The sequence below is a fragment of the Pan paniscus genome, chromosome 1 (assembly GCF_029289425.2).
Source record: "Pan paniscus chromosome 1, NHGRI_mPanPan1-v2.0_pri, whole genome shotgun sequence".
NCBI classification, from domain to species: domain Eukaryota; kingdom Metazoa; phylum Chordata; class Mammalia; order Primates; family Hominidae; genus Pan; species Pan paniscus.
Genome location: NC_073249.2, coordinates 70,404,890 through 70,419,365, shown reverse-complemented (window position 1 = coordinate 70,419,365; position 14,476 = coordinate 70,404,890). Strand labels below are relative to the sequence as shown.

General features: G+C 37.8%; 1 protein-coding gene across 2 annotated transcripts in view; it reads left to right on the top strand.

Moving 5' to 3' along the window:
* Positions 1-13,895, top strand: part of SOAT1 (sterol O-acyltransferase 1) — a 60,817-nt gene extending 46,922 nt beyond the window's left edge. For both annotated transcript variants that reach the window (XM_003824706.5, XM_055111051.2), the window contains exons 7-16: positions 401-683; positions 1,487-1,565; positions 2,229-2,310; positions 2,971-3,016; positions 4,312-4,441; positions 6,963-7,060; positions 8,171-8,269; positions 9,620-9,755; positions 10,629-10,774; positions 12,904-13,895. In XM_003824706.5, the coding sequence (XP_003824754.1) occupies positions 401-683; positions 1,487-1,565; positions 2,229-2,310; positions 2,971-3,016; positions 4,312-4,441; positions 6,963-7,060; positions 8,171-8,269; positions 9,620-9,755; positions 10,629-10,774; positions 12,904-12,960 (1,156 nt within the window). In that variant the 3' untranslated portion in view covers positions 12,961-13,895. The remainder of the gene's footprint in view (positions 1-400; positions 684-1,486; positions 1,566-2,228; positions 2,311-2,970; positions 3,017-4,311; positions 4,442-6,962; positions 7,061-8,170; positions 8,270-9,619; positions 9,756-10,628; positions 10,775-12,903) is intronic.
* The last annotated feature ends 581 nt before the right edge of the window (positions 13,896-14,476 follow it).

The following is a 14,476-nucleotide window of genomic DNA, read 5'->3' as shown; positions in this document are numbered from 1 at the left end:
TCTTCTGAAAAATCATCTTTTGTACATAAGAACGATTGCTGTTTGAATATTTTCCATAGAATATTTTACAGTTAGAAAATTAATGTGAGAATCTAATCTTTCAGAAGTTCAAAGTCCAATTATCTTAGATATCTTAAGTTTGAAGACTGTATTTATCTTAGGGCTTTTAGAAAACTTGTTTCTAAAGAACATATATTGTTGATATATATATATATTGTAAAGCAGATGGTTAGAAGCAGATCTCTAACTAGCAGAACTATTACATCCATGACTTCAGCGTATTAACGTTGTGGTGTTTCCTAAGGTTGAAAGTTTGGTGTTTGAAACTTTTAAATTCTGTGAACTCAGTGTATATTAAAAATTCACCTCTATGTTCTTTTTCTGTACCTTTTCTCCCCAGGCTGGTGCTTGAGTTCAGCCTCCTGTCTTATGCTTTTGGCAAATTTCCTACCGTTGTTTGGACCTGGTGGATCATGTTCCTGTCTACATTTTCAGTTCCCTATTTTCTGTTTCAACATTGGGCCACTGGCTATAGCAAGAGTTCTCATCCGCTGATCCGTTCTCTCTTCCATGGCTTTCTTTTCATGATCTTCCAGATTGGAGTTCTAGGTTTTGGACCAACATATGTTGTGTTAGCATATACACTGCCACCAGCTTCCCGGTTCATCATTATATTCGAGCAGGTAAGGTTTTAAGTGTTACCCAAGGCGATGCTGTCCTCGGCTAAAATAATAATAATGATGATGACATACTGATACTATTATTTTTAGCTGTATTAACTTGGATAAATTTTCATATATTGTTCCTTTTGCCATTATCTGTAAAATTGTTAAACTAGAATCATCTCACCTCTTAAGTTTCATTGTAGCTTCCATGTTCTCTGAATTTTGATAAATAAATTACGTTGAACTTTTTTTTTTTTTTTTTGAGACAGAGTCTCGCTCTGTCACCTAGGCTGGAGTGCAGTGGCACCATCTCGGCTCACTGCAACCCCTGCCTCCCAGATTCAAGTGATTCTTCTGCCTCAGCCTCCCAAGTGGCTGGGACTGCAGGCGCCTGCCACCACACCCGGCTAATTTTTGTATTTTTAGTAGAGATGGGGTTTCACCATATTGGCTAGACTGGTCTCAAACTCCTGACCTTACGATCCGCCTGCCTCGGCTTCCCAAAGTGCTGAGATTACAGGCGTAAGCCACCGCGCCCGGCCACATTGAATTATTTTTGATGCATCAAGATTTTGTTTCTGAATACTTTTTGTAAAAGTCATTTAAATTATAAAATATTTTCATAATTAAAAACTTCACTTTTGAAATGTCACATTCATTGTTTTGTCATGTAACTATATAATAAAGGTTTTATTTTAATTTGTTTATACACTTATCAGAATTTTCTGACTATTGGCTATCTATAATGCATTTGACTAATGGAAAGGACACTTGCAGGAGACTTTCTTTGAAGAGACATCTTTTTCCTCCTGCTTTTGTAGATTCGTTTTGTAATGAAGGCCCACTCATTTGTCAGAGAGAACGTGCCTCGGGTACTAAATTCAGCTAAGGAGAAATCAAGTATGTAATTTCTTTTGTTCATTATTTCTTCCTCCCCTCCTCTCCTCTCCCCCTACCCCGTTCCCTTCCCTTCCCTTCTTTCCTTCTTTCCTTCCCTTCCTCCCTCTCTCTTTCTCTCTCTCTCTCTTTCTCTCTCTCTCTCTCTTTTTCTTTTCTTTGTGAAATTTCATTAGTTTAAAGGATTATTGGCTGGATATGTCACCCTTTGTTGTTTTCTGGGATGTCACATTATATAATGTAGAGATTGTGTTTTATTTCAAATATATATGATCCATATTGATTTTGAGGACCACTTCATTGTTTCCTGACTATTCCGGCTTTGCCCTTGAACCTACAATTTTTAAAAATTGATTATCTTTTGCAACTTTGCATTATTTTTATGGAATGTTAATAGCCTCATTACACCTGTGCCTGCCTATTCTTTGCAAATTGTTGCTTCACACTCTAGAAGTTATCTCAGTCACAGGAATTACTTGGTTTAAAGAGATTGGTAATATTCAATTCGTGCAAGAATAAGAAGTCATTCCGGAGATCAGGAAAAAAGAACATGAGCTGATAAGTCATTTTATTCTTCCCTGTCCTGTGCTTCCTTATATTCCCCCCTTTATTTTTGCTGTGAAAAATCAAAGAGCCTTTGCTCTAACTATAGTTTTCCTTTTCTAGGCACTGTTCCAATACCTACAGTCAACCAGTATTTGTACTTCTTATTTGCTCCTACCCTTATCTACCGTGACAGCTATCCCAGGTAATGGTACTGTGAAGCAGAAATGTGGTAAACACCAAAAGTGTGGCATGAGTGAGGTGGGATAGGTAAACAGGGGCCAGTTCATGTAGGGACATAGAAAATATAGAATGAGTTTTCATTTTCTGTCTGACCTGGGAAGCCTCAAATGGTGAGTAGAGAAGTCTAATTTGATTATAGTAATTCTTGACAGAATTATAAAGTATTTCATATGGTCATAAATGATGTTCTGTGTGTAAAACCATTAATTAATTAATTAATTTTTATTTTTATTATTTTTAATTTATTTTTAATTAATTAATTAATTTTAGTTTTTTCTGAGATGGGAGTCTTGCTCTGTCACCCAGGAGTGCAGTGGTGCTATGTCGGCTCCCTGCAACCTCTGCCTCCTGGGTTCAAGTGATTCTCCTACCTCAGCATCCCAAGTAGCTGGCATTACAGGTGTGTGCCACCACGCCCGGTTAGTTTTTTTGTATTTTTATTAGAGACGGGGTTTCACCATATTGGCCAGGCTGGTCTCGAACTCCTGGTCACTGCCTTCCAAAGTGCTTGGATTACAGGTGTGAGCCACCGCGCCTGATCAAAAAACATTAATTGTGAGGGTCTTTATTCAAGTTCAATTACTTTATTTAGAAACCTTATTTTTGTTTCTTTCTTTTTCAGGAATCCCACTGTAAGATGGGGTTATGTCGCTATGAAGTTTGCACAGGTGAGTTTTTGTAACTGCCTAAGGTATGTTGATTAGGGGATGGGGATTCATATTTATGATAATAATATAATCTAGTTAAATCTAATTGGGAGCTAAGAATGCTTTCTGTTGACATTATGCAGTCTTTTAAACTATTTCCAGTACGGTAAATGGTGTTTGTTTTGCCAACATCAAAAGTAATTTTCTTTAATAAAAGAATATATTAGGCTGGGTGCAGTGGCTTGCGCCTGTAATCCCAGCACTTTGGGAGGCCTAGGTGGGCAGATCGCGAGGTCAGGAGTTCAAGACCAGCCTGGCCAACATGGTGAAACCCCATCTCTACTAAAAATACAAAAATTAGCCTGGCGTGGAGGCACGTACCTGTAATCTCAGCTACTCAGGAGGCTGACGCAGGAGAATTGCTTGAACCTGGGATATGGAGGTTACAGTGAGCTGAGATCACTCCTCTGCACTCCAGCCTGGGCGACAGAGCAAGACTCCATCTAAAAAAAAAAAGAATGTATTATTTATAAAGTAATTCTAATTGGTTATTTCAGTAAGCATTAATTTCCCCCTTCCTTCCTGTTTTTGGGGGAGGTATATATGTATGTGGGTATAGTCTGACTCTTCCCCATTCCTCCTCCCACCTCCATCAGAATCATTAATCCTGGAAGATCCCATTTTAAATTATTGTCTCAATCAAATGCCCATTTATGAAGTAAGTTCTTTCATTATGGGTTTTTTTGTTTTGTTTTGTTTTTTGAGAAGGAATCCTGCTCTGTTACCGATGCTGGAGTGCAGTGATGCAGTCTTGGCTCACTACAACCTCTACCTCCTGTGTTCAAACGATTCTCCTGCATCAGCCTCCTGAGTAGCTGGGATTACAGGTGCCCACCACTGCGCCTGGCTAATTTTTGTATTTTTAGTACAGATGGGGTTTCACCATGTTGGCCAGGCTGGTCTCGAACTCTGACCTCAAGTCATCCACCCGCCTCAGCCTCCCAAAGTGCTGGGATTACAAGCGTGAGCCACTGTGCCCGGCCATGTTACGGGTTTTAAGCAGCAGGAAAACAGGTTCCAAGAGTAAGCTCTTCTAAAAATATCATTTGGTAAAGGGTTAGGAAAAGTGATGGTAGAAACTAGGCTTGAGTAATCTCCCTGAAGGATTATAGCAGTCTTCTATACTAGTGTTAAATGGAATACATATGTGAACATTACTGTAAGGGTCACATCTGTACTTTCTTTTGGAGAGAAAAAAATCGCCTTCCATCTTATTAAGCCATCGTTATTATAATTCTGTCTCTGTTATGTTCCAGGTCTTTGGTTGCTTTTTCTATGTGTACTACATCTTTGAAAGGCTTTGTGCCCCCTTGTTTCGGAATATCAAACAGGAGCCCTTCAGCGCTCGTGTTCTGGTCCTATGTGTATTTAACTCCATCTTGCCAGGTAACATGGGTACTTGTTAATTTGGTCATGCATAAATTCACGAGGTAAATAGAAAGCTATTGCCTATGAGCACCTTTGCTTTGCCTACTTTTTCATCTAAACTTCTATACATCTATGCCCATCTTGACCTCTTTTGCATCTACTTTATAAATGAAGTATCCTTCATCCAGTCTCAGGTCAGTCTTTCATCTTATGGCTTTCACTCAAGTTGTGCCTTTCTCTGACAGTGGACAGTCCACATTCATGCTGTGTCTTCCTGTTCGCTATTAAGTTCATTGTAATCTTGCTCCTGATTTCACCAAGCCACTTAAATGCCCCTTGTTGAAATTACTAGTAACTTGTAGAAATTACTTGTAGAAATTACTAGTAATCCATATTCTAATCCAGTGGATGGATTAAGACGTACTTTACCCCTTATCCAAGTTGACCTCCATGAAGCATTGGGTGCTGCTGACCACATTTTTAAATCTCTCTTGTCACTGTTTTCTTGCCTTTTTTTTTTTTTTGAAATCGGATCTCTCTTTGTCACCCAGTCTGAATGCAGTGGTGTCATCATGGCTTACTAGCCTCGACCTCTGGGGCTCGAGTGATCCTCTTGCCTCAGTAGCTGGGACTACAGGTGCATGCCACCATGCCTGGCTAAGTTTTTATTTTTTGGAGAGATGGGGTCTCCCTATGTTGCCCAGGCCATTCTCAAACTCCTGGGCTCAAGTTATCCTCCTGTCTCAGCCTCTCAAAGTGCTGGGGTTACAGGCTTGAGCCACCATGCTTGGCCTTTTGCCACTATTTCTTATTTTCCTCCTGTCTTTCCGACCATACCTTGATTTCTTAAATATATTTATTGCATTTTTTTGTCTATTATAGAGATACATGAGTACCTAGTACTATGCCAGGTGCAGAGGACTCAGAAGTGAACAAGAGATGTATTATCTTTACAGTCTGGGAGCTTTTATAGTTTCCCTTACTTTTCCTCTTTTCTTTACTCATTGAATGTTGGTAATGTTTTCTGTCATCACCTTCCCTTTCTTTTCTTCTCTTGCATTCCTCTTCCAGTAACCCTCCCTCACCAGCCCCAGGACTTATTTGAATGAACTCTGTATCTGTCCCTAAAATAGAATATGTGTTACATACTTGAGTGTCTTCCTCACTAGCTGCAAAGTTATTGAGTTCAAGGATTGTGTTTTATAGCCAATCACAGTCTCTCTCATATTGTCTGGTACATAGTTGATGCTCTATAAATATATATTTTTCAATAAATGAGTGAAAGAGGTGGACATATAAATGGATATTTTACAATATATTGTAATATGTACTACATAAGTAGGATAAACAAAATGCTTATGGCCTTTGTTTCATATTAGAGATAACATTTAATATTGGGTATTGAAAAATAGGTAGGTATTTGCCTGGCAGAGAATTGGTGGAAAGATCATTCTAGGTAGTGGGATGGATGCAAGGGCATGGAGCATTCTGGAATGGCATAAACCCAGTTGTGGATGATGTTTACATCACTTAGAGGGTAGAATCATTGGAGATATGTTTAGAATGTTATCCATGTCACTATGTTAACCATGTCACTATTAACATTTTGGACTGGTTAATTCTTTGTTTGGAGTGGCATTCTTCTGCATTGTAGCATAAACTGTTCAGCAGCATCCTGGCCTCTAACAACTAGATACCAGTGGCACAACTCCCTCTCCTCCAATTGTCACAGCACTGGTGCAGTAGCTTGCACCGGTAGTCCCAGCTACTCTGGAGGCTGAGGTGGGAGGATCACTTGAGCCCCAGGAGTTGAAGTTCAGCCTGGGCAACATAGTGAAACCCTGTCTTTTAAAAACAAAAAGTCTCTAGAATTTCAAATGTCCTGTGGGGGAGAGGGGGCAAAGTCTCTCCCAGTTTTAAACAATTGTTTAAGAGGGGGGTATGGGGGCCAGATTTTTAAAGGACCTTGGGTACTAAGTTAAGCCATATATTTAGGCATTTCTTAAAAACAGACTGGGTAGGCTGGGCGTGATGGCTCACGCCTATAATCCTAGCACTTTGGGAGGCTGAGGTGGGCAGATCACGAGGTCAGGAGATTGAGACCTGCCTGGCCAACATGGTGAAACCCCGTCTCTACTAAAAATACAAAATAGCCAGATGTGGTGGTACATGCCTGTAGTTCCAGCTACTTGGGAGGCTGAGGCAGAATTGCTTGAACCCTGGAGGCAGAGGTTGCAGTGAGCCGAGATCGCGCCACTACACTCCAGCCTGGGCGACAGAGCGGGACTCTGTCTCAAAAAAAAAAAAAAAAAAAACCAGACTGGGTAATGTCATTTGTTGAACCCACTTTGAAGGAAGTTACTGTTTTAAAATTAAGATAATTAACTCCAAAAGTATATCATCTCTGGAATGGGTAAACTGGAATAATAACTTATATTTTACAAAATAATCCCAGCTAAATAAAATGATGTGATATAATTAGTTGCTTGGTATGTGAGCTATTTGGAAAGACTGTTAATATTGTTAATCTTATTTTTAGGTGTGCTGATTCTCTTCCTTACTTTTTTTGCCTTTTTGCACTGCTGGCTCAATGCCTTTGCTGAGATGTTACGCTTTGGTGACAGGATGTTCTATAAGGTAGTATATACTTAGACTTAGCTTTCTTTTTACATTTTATTAACTTCTTCATTATTAGTATTTTGACATTGTTGGCTAATGTCACCAGCCTTTCACACAAACATTGTGAAATAATTTTCTTTTCTACAAGTTTTGCCAGTATTTTCTGAAATTCGGTTACAGATATAACTAGCATAACCTTGTGTTTTCTTCTGTCTCTAGTATCTGCTCCCTTAACATAAGCACATGGTTTCTGCTGGATCCTGCAAGGATATATTGGTGATTCCAGTAGGAAACTGTTTGTTCAGAGCACACCATGAGACTTCCCTGAGTGTTCATTCGTTTGAAATGGACTGTCTAGTTCTGTAGGAATGACCTCAGCAAATTATTCCATTTAAGACAATTGAGCAGTTCATGAGGGAAATAACTTTTCCCTCTTTAGTTTTGAAAGGTGTTAATTTTGCTTCAGATAGTATCCTTATGCTTCTAAAGTTGGAATTAAGCTATAGAATTAGAGTCAGAATGGCTCATAGCATTCTTTAACCCTACCTAAAGCTCTCTTTGAGTTGTTTTTGGCAACACTCCAAGTCTACCACCTTTTTTCTCAAAGAAACTTTAAGTGTGGATTGCAGATTTTAGATACCTGATTTCATTCATCTGATCTTAATATTGGGAGCAAGAAGCATATATAGGGATACCAGGACTTTGAGGTAGCCACCATCTCACCCTGGATAATTTTGCCATTTATGGTAACCACCAAACAGCTCTCTAGTGTTAGCACTCTCTCTGGTCTTCATGACCATAGAATTTTCTCATGACATTCTAGCAGGGTAAGGGGGGTGGGGCTTACTGATTGCTGTTTAGATGAACATTAGATTTAAATGATTCTATGTGTTCCGTATGAACCTAGGAACTAAATCATATATAGTATGAGAATTCATGTCATATTCAACACTAATAACCAAAATGCCTTTGAAGATTTTTCTGTCATCAGTGTATGAACCAACAGTTTATCACAGTATAATTTGATTTTTCTGTTACATATGTTCTTTGGGAAGTCAGGGGGGTTTGCTTTCGGGTGGGATGTGTGTGTGTGTGTGTGTAGTTTTATACCTTTCCTTTTTCCCTCAGGATTGGTGGAACTCCACGTCATACTCCAACTATTATAGAACCTGGAATGTGGTGGTCCATGACTGGCTATATTACTATGCTTACAAGGACTTTCTCTGGGTAAGTAGCAAGGTTTAAGTTGATATTATTTATGAAATGGAGATTCTTTTTCAGAAAGTATGAGTATTATACAGCTGGAAGAAGTTATATTTAATTGCTCATGAGGAAAGGGTGATAGTATCTTTTCAGTTTTCTTTTGAGAAATTTACATCTAGAAACCTGCTTTGAATGGTACTGCTTAGAAACCACTGTGTGTACACTAGTAGGTCTAATACTGTGTCTTTTGCTCTGAATTTTATCTTACATAGCAAAGTAAGAATGCATGGAGGTTGTTGGAGTTGAAATGATCCACCAATAATGGATAGTTTCTTATGAATCTTGTTGCCAACAAATAATCTCCCTTTGGTCTTTTTCATTCGTTTTTCATGGTTAAAGGTAGAGAAACACTTTTTTTTTTTTTGAGAGAGAGTTTCGCTCTTGTTGCCCAGGCTGGAGTGCAGTGGCATGTTGTCGGCTCACTGCAACCTCCTCCTCCCGGGTTCAAGCGATTCTCCTGCCTCAGCCTCCCAAGTAGCTGGGATTACAGGCATGTACCACCACGCCCAGCTAATTTTGTATTTTTAGTAGAGATGGTGTTTCTCCATGTTGGTCAGGCTCATCTTGAACTCCCGACCTTAGGTGATCCGCCCGCCTCAGCCTCCCAAAGTGCTGGGATTACAAGCATGAGCCACCGTGCCTGGCTGAGAAACACTTTTCTGTGAGAAACACTTTTGTGTGGATTTGTATCTCTCCAATCAGTGACACCTGGCTTTGAGACAGTCTTTAGAGCAGAATATACTTAGACTGATGAGATGTAATCTTGAATCTCCTGGTTGATAAACAGGTATCTAGATTACAGTTTTTATTAAGTGAGGGCACCATTTGGCTTAGTGACAGCATCTTATGGTGGAAATAGCATTGTATTAATATTTGAGTGCTAATTCTGTCATTCAAGTGTAGTTTCACATACGGATAAGGCAAGTCCCTCTTCTCCTTCTGAAATCTTAGTTTTGTTATGTGTAAAAATGGAGAGGACACTTGCCCCATCTACCATACAGTGTTACTCTAAAGACTGAAATTCAATATGTTTCATTTATATAGGAGAACTATGTTTTGTCAGTTGTAATAACTTACAAACATAAGTTACTGATATTTTTGAAAATAGACTCAGATATTTGAACAATAATAAGAGTTTGTAAGTGTATATGATTTGTAGTTATTTTAATAGACTTGGATTAATCCAAGGAGTAGACTTAGAAAATTAAGTACAAATACAATAGGTGCCTTTGGCATATAATTTTACATCCTATATAATCCATGCTTGCTTTAAATTTTTAAAAATTACTTTGTAGTGTTTTCCTTTTTCTTTAGTTTTTCTCCAAGAGATTCAAATCTGCTGCCATGTTAGCTGTCTTTGCTGTATCTGCTGTAGTACACGAATATGCCTTGGCTGTTTGCTTGAGCTTTTTCTATCCCGTGCTCTTCGTGCTCTTCATGTTCTTTGGAAGTAAGTATCTTGGCATGCTGTGAGTACTGGGTACTATGCTAAAAAAGAAAACCAGATAGAAAGGAAACTATAAAATCAATGTAGGAGAACTAGATAGTAGTAGTAACATTTTAAGGTAGTACTTCTTCATCAGATGGTCAGAATATTGACTTTGAATAATTATACACAGCTCTGTCTCAAGATATTTACACTTTGAAGTAGGGAAATGAACTAGGTAACCTCATGAAGACCATTGATAACACTGATTTGGTAGGTCATAAAAGTTATCTATATAAACAGCTTTCCCATTCGTAAACATTGTCGGTATGCACCCCCTAGAAAACTGACAAGTTTTTGAGTGAGTAGAGAGGGAAAAGTTGGAATATGAATATTCTAATTCCATGAAATATATATACACATGTTCTGAAAACACTGATTTCTTGTCAGTTACTGATTTTAACACTGAAGCTTTATTTTTCTTTATAGAAACAGTGACCAGAATAAAAAAATATATAAACAGTTGTTGCTCACTGTGATTATTAAATAACAGCAGATACCTGAGGTCCCTCATCTTCTGATAAATTATGTTTTGATACCTGTATATTTCTTTCTTTCTTCCTTTCTTTTTTTTTTTTTTTGAGACAGAGTTTCACTCTTGTGACCCAGGCTGGAGAGCAGTGGTATGATCTCAGCTCACTGCAACCTCTGCCTCCCTGCTTCAAGTGATTCTCCTGCCTCAGCCTCCCGAGTGGCTGGGATTACAGGCACACACCACCACGCCTGGCTAGTTTTTGTATTTTTAATAGAGATGGGGTTTCACCATGTTGGCCAGGCTGGTCTCGAACTTCTGACCTCTGATAACTGTATATTTCTTTGTTGCCTTCCTATTTTTAGTGGCTTTCAACTTCATTGTCAATGATAGTCGGAAAAAGCCGATTTGGAATGTTCTGATGTGGACTTCTCTTTTCTTGGGCAATGGAGTCTTACTCTGCTTTTATTCTCAAGAATGGTATGCACGTCAGCACTGTCCTCTGAAAAATGTGAGTCACCAACCTGGTTGGAGTGCAAAAGAACCTGTTTATTCTCTGATTGTGAGAGTTGGTGGGCAATGTTGAGGAGCACAGTAGTGGAGATTATGATGAATTAGTGTTAAAGAGAGGGAAATGAGGAGTAAAAGCATTAGTTTATTATCTGATCTTATTGTACTTGAAGTTTTTCCTTTTGTTTAGTTTTCTTCACATTTAACTCTTCTAGCTTTTGGTTTTCTTCTTTTACTGCCTTTTCTTCAGCCCCTTCTAATTTTTTTTTTTTTTTTTTTTTTTTTTTTTTTGACAGAGTCTCACTCTGTCGCCCAGGCTGGAGTGTAGTGGTGCAATCTCAGCTCCACTGCAACCTCTGCCTCCCGGATTCAAGTGATTCTCCTTCCTCAGCCTCCCGAGTAGCTGGGATTGCAGGAGCATGCCACCATGCCCGCTAAATTTTTGTATTTTTAGTAGAGATGGGGTTTCACCATGTTAGCCAGGATGGTCTTGATCTCCTGACCTCATGATCTGCCCACCTCGGCCTCCCAGAGTGCTGGAGCCACCGTGCTCAGCCAGCCCCTTCTAAGTATTCTCCAGGGTTTTCCTAATGCCATGTATGTCCCTACTACCACCACCTAAAACATACCTTTTTTTTTTTTTTTAAACCTCTTTCTTCTAAATAAACTCTTGTAAAAATATTGGGCAACACTGAGATCCTTCCATTTCTCTTGATTCTATTTTTGTTTTTGGTAATTCAGGTTTCATTTATTCTTAGGACTTTAGTTTTTAGCTATACATGGGTACAGATTTTAGGAGGATGGCTTTTTTTTTTTTTTTAAGAATTTTATTTTCAAGTAACACAGTATAGGACATAGAAATTTCCCAGCAAACACTCTGGTTAATTTAATTGATGTGATCTGGTTAATTAGATCTACTAGCACTAGCTGAAAGTACTGCTTATAGTTATGGATAGAATTTCATGATGGAAACACCCTAAGAAGTAGGATTGCCAGGTTTTTTGTGCATATAGGGTATGTCCTGTATTTAACATTTTTGTCCTGCCTCCTGTATTGGGTTTCTTAGAACACCCCAAATGTCCTATATTCTGCTTTTTTCAGTAAATTACAAAAAATATGGCAGATAGAGCTATTTGTCTCAAGTTCATCTCAGCATCCTGTACTTGTATTTGCTAAATTTGGTGGCCCTACTAATAATTCATTCAATCCCTACAACCTTCCAGGTTTGGAGGGGATGCCTTCTTGATTTATATCCTGGGTATTTCTCATAGGCATCTGTAACTGAAGATGTCCATAATGAAATTAATCAGTTTCCTCTCCAAAGCTTCCCCTCTTTCTGTGTACCCTATGTCTGTTAGGCTGCCTCAACTCTCCCTCTTTATTTCATATTAATCTCCTTTGTTCATCTGAAGTAATTGCTCTTGACTGTCCCTGGTCACCTGGATTCCACATGTCAGATTTTATTCTCCTATCAAAATCCAGTTTGGATGCCACATCTTCCATGATGATTTTTCGAATGCTTGCTTCCCTCTCTTTCCTATTTCTGAACTTTTGTAGTGCTTCATTTGCTCCTCCTTTGATAGTTCAGTAATTTTAAACCTTGTATCAGTCATTTTTATATATATGTCATTTATGTATATATTAGTCATTTATATGTGTATATATAATATATATTTATATTTATACATTTACTAATATATACTAATATTTAGTACCTTAAAATCTAAATGGTGGTTATATATATATATATATATATATATATATATATATATATTTGTCGTCCTTAACCACCATTTAGATTTTAAGGTACTAAAAGTAGGGCTGTGCTAAAATAAAGATACAGAAAGAAATAGTGCCTATTTAGAAACTGGTCAAACTCCACACAATTGTGTATAGTTTACTGGACTTTAAAAGCTTTATGTGAAGCACCTAATTGAATAAATCTGTGTTATAGATAAAAGTACTGAACATCTTTTGAATTAGTGAGCTGCTTATACCTTGAGGGTTGTTGAAATGGTGGGAGGCATTTTAGAGATGTACAATGTATCATATTAACATCCCTGCCTATCTCCACACCTCCTCTACTCTGTACACAAATTATTTTTCCATTCTTATTTTTCCCCACTGCAGCCCACATTTTTGGATTATGTCCGGCCACGTTCCTGGACTTGTCGTTACGTGTTTTAGAAGCTTGGACTTTGTTTCCTCCTTGTCACTGAAGATTGGGTAGCTCCCTGATTTGGAGCCAGCTGTTTCCAGTTGTTACTGAAGTTATCTGTGTTATTTGGACCACTCCAGGCTTTACAGATGACTCACTCCATTCCTAGGTCACTTGAAGCCAAACTGTTGGAAGTTCACTGGAGTCTTGTACACTTAAGCAGAGCAGAACTTTTTTTGTGGGGCTGGGTGGGGGGAGAAGGCCGACTAACAGCTGAAGTAATGACAGATTGTTGCTGGGTCATATCAGCTTTATCCCTTGGTAATTATATCTGTTTTGTTTCTTGACTCCGTCCAATCAGAGAATAAACATCATAGTTTCTTGGCCACTGAATTAGCCAAAACACTTAGGAAGAAATCACTTAAATACCTCTGGCTTAGAAATTTTTTCATGCACACTGTTGGAATGTATGCTAATTGAACATGCAATTGGGGAAGAAAAAATGTAGAATGATTTTTGCTATTTCTAGTAGAAAGAAAATGTCTGTTTTCCAAAGATAATGTTATACATCCTATTTTGTAATTTTTTTGAAAAAAGTTCAATGTTCAGTTTTCCTTAGTTTTTACCTTGTTTTCTCTATAGGTCATGATTTCTGTGAAGCAAAAAGATGCCTTTTACCATGAATTCTTGAGTTTACATCAATAATATTGTATATTAAGGGGATCAGAAGTAGGAAGGAAAAAATAAGAGATAGCAGAGGAAAAAGAAAAACATTTCCTCTTATAACTTCTGAAGTAATTTGTAAAAAAGATTTGTAGAGTCAATCATGTGTTTAAATTATTTTATCACAAACTTAACATGGAAGATATTCCTTTTTAACTTTATGGTAACTTCTTTGAAGTTATTTAGAAATATCCTTTGGAACAATTATTTTATTGTCTAATAAATATTGACTTCTCTTGAATTATTTTGCAGACTAATTATATTAGTAACATAAGTATTAATCACCTCCACTCATATTAAAGTGATCATTAAGAATCCAGAAGCTGGCTTCTGCATTTGCTCAGTTATACTTTTAATGGTAGTATGTTTTTAGGTGGAATAAATTAATATGTGATTAGTTTCAAGGAAATGTACTCTATTATGTAATACTTCCATTTTATAAGATGCCCATTTCTAATACAATGTGTGTACGAATTATTTGTATGTATGAGGTATGATTGTAAAGATTGAGCATTGGAAGGGGTATCAGAGACCATGTAGTTCAACTTTCCACTCAAAGTAAGATTTATGAGTTATTTAAATGATAGTTGTTACTTGGAACAGCCACTTGAGAGGCTCTCTTGGTATTGTTTGGAATTGTTTTAAAGTCAGTTTGAGTCTCACAAGAAGGTAAGTAGAGTTTCTTAATAGTCACAACTTAATTTGAACCACAAGTATCCAGCTTAATCACGTATCTTACTCACGATACCACTGGTCCAGATGAGTTTAGGTAATTTTCAAACATTAAATCCAACTTCAACGGAAACAAATACACTCAAGGGA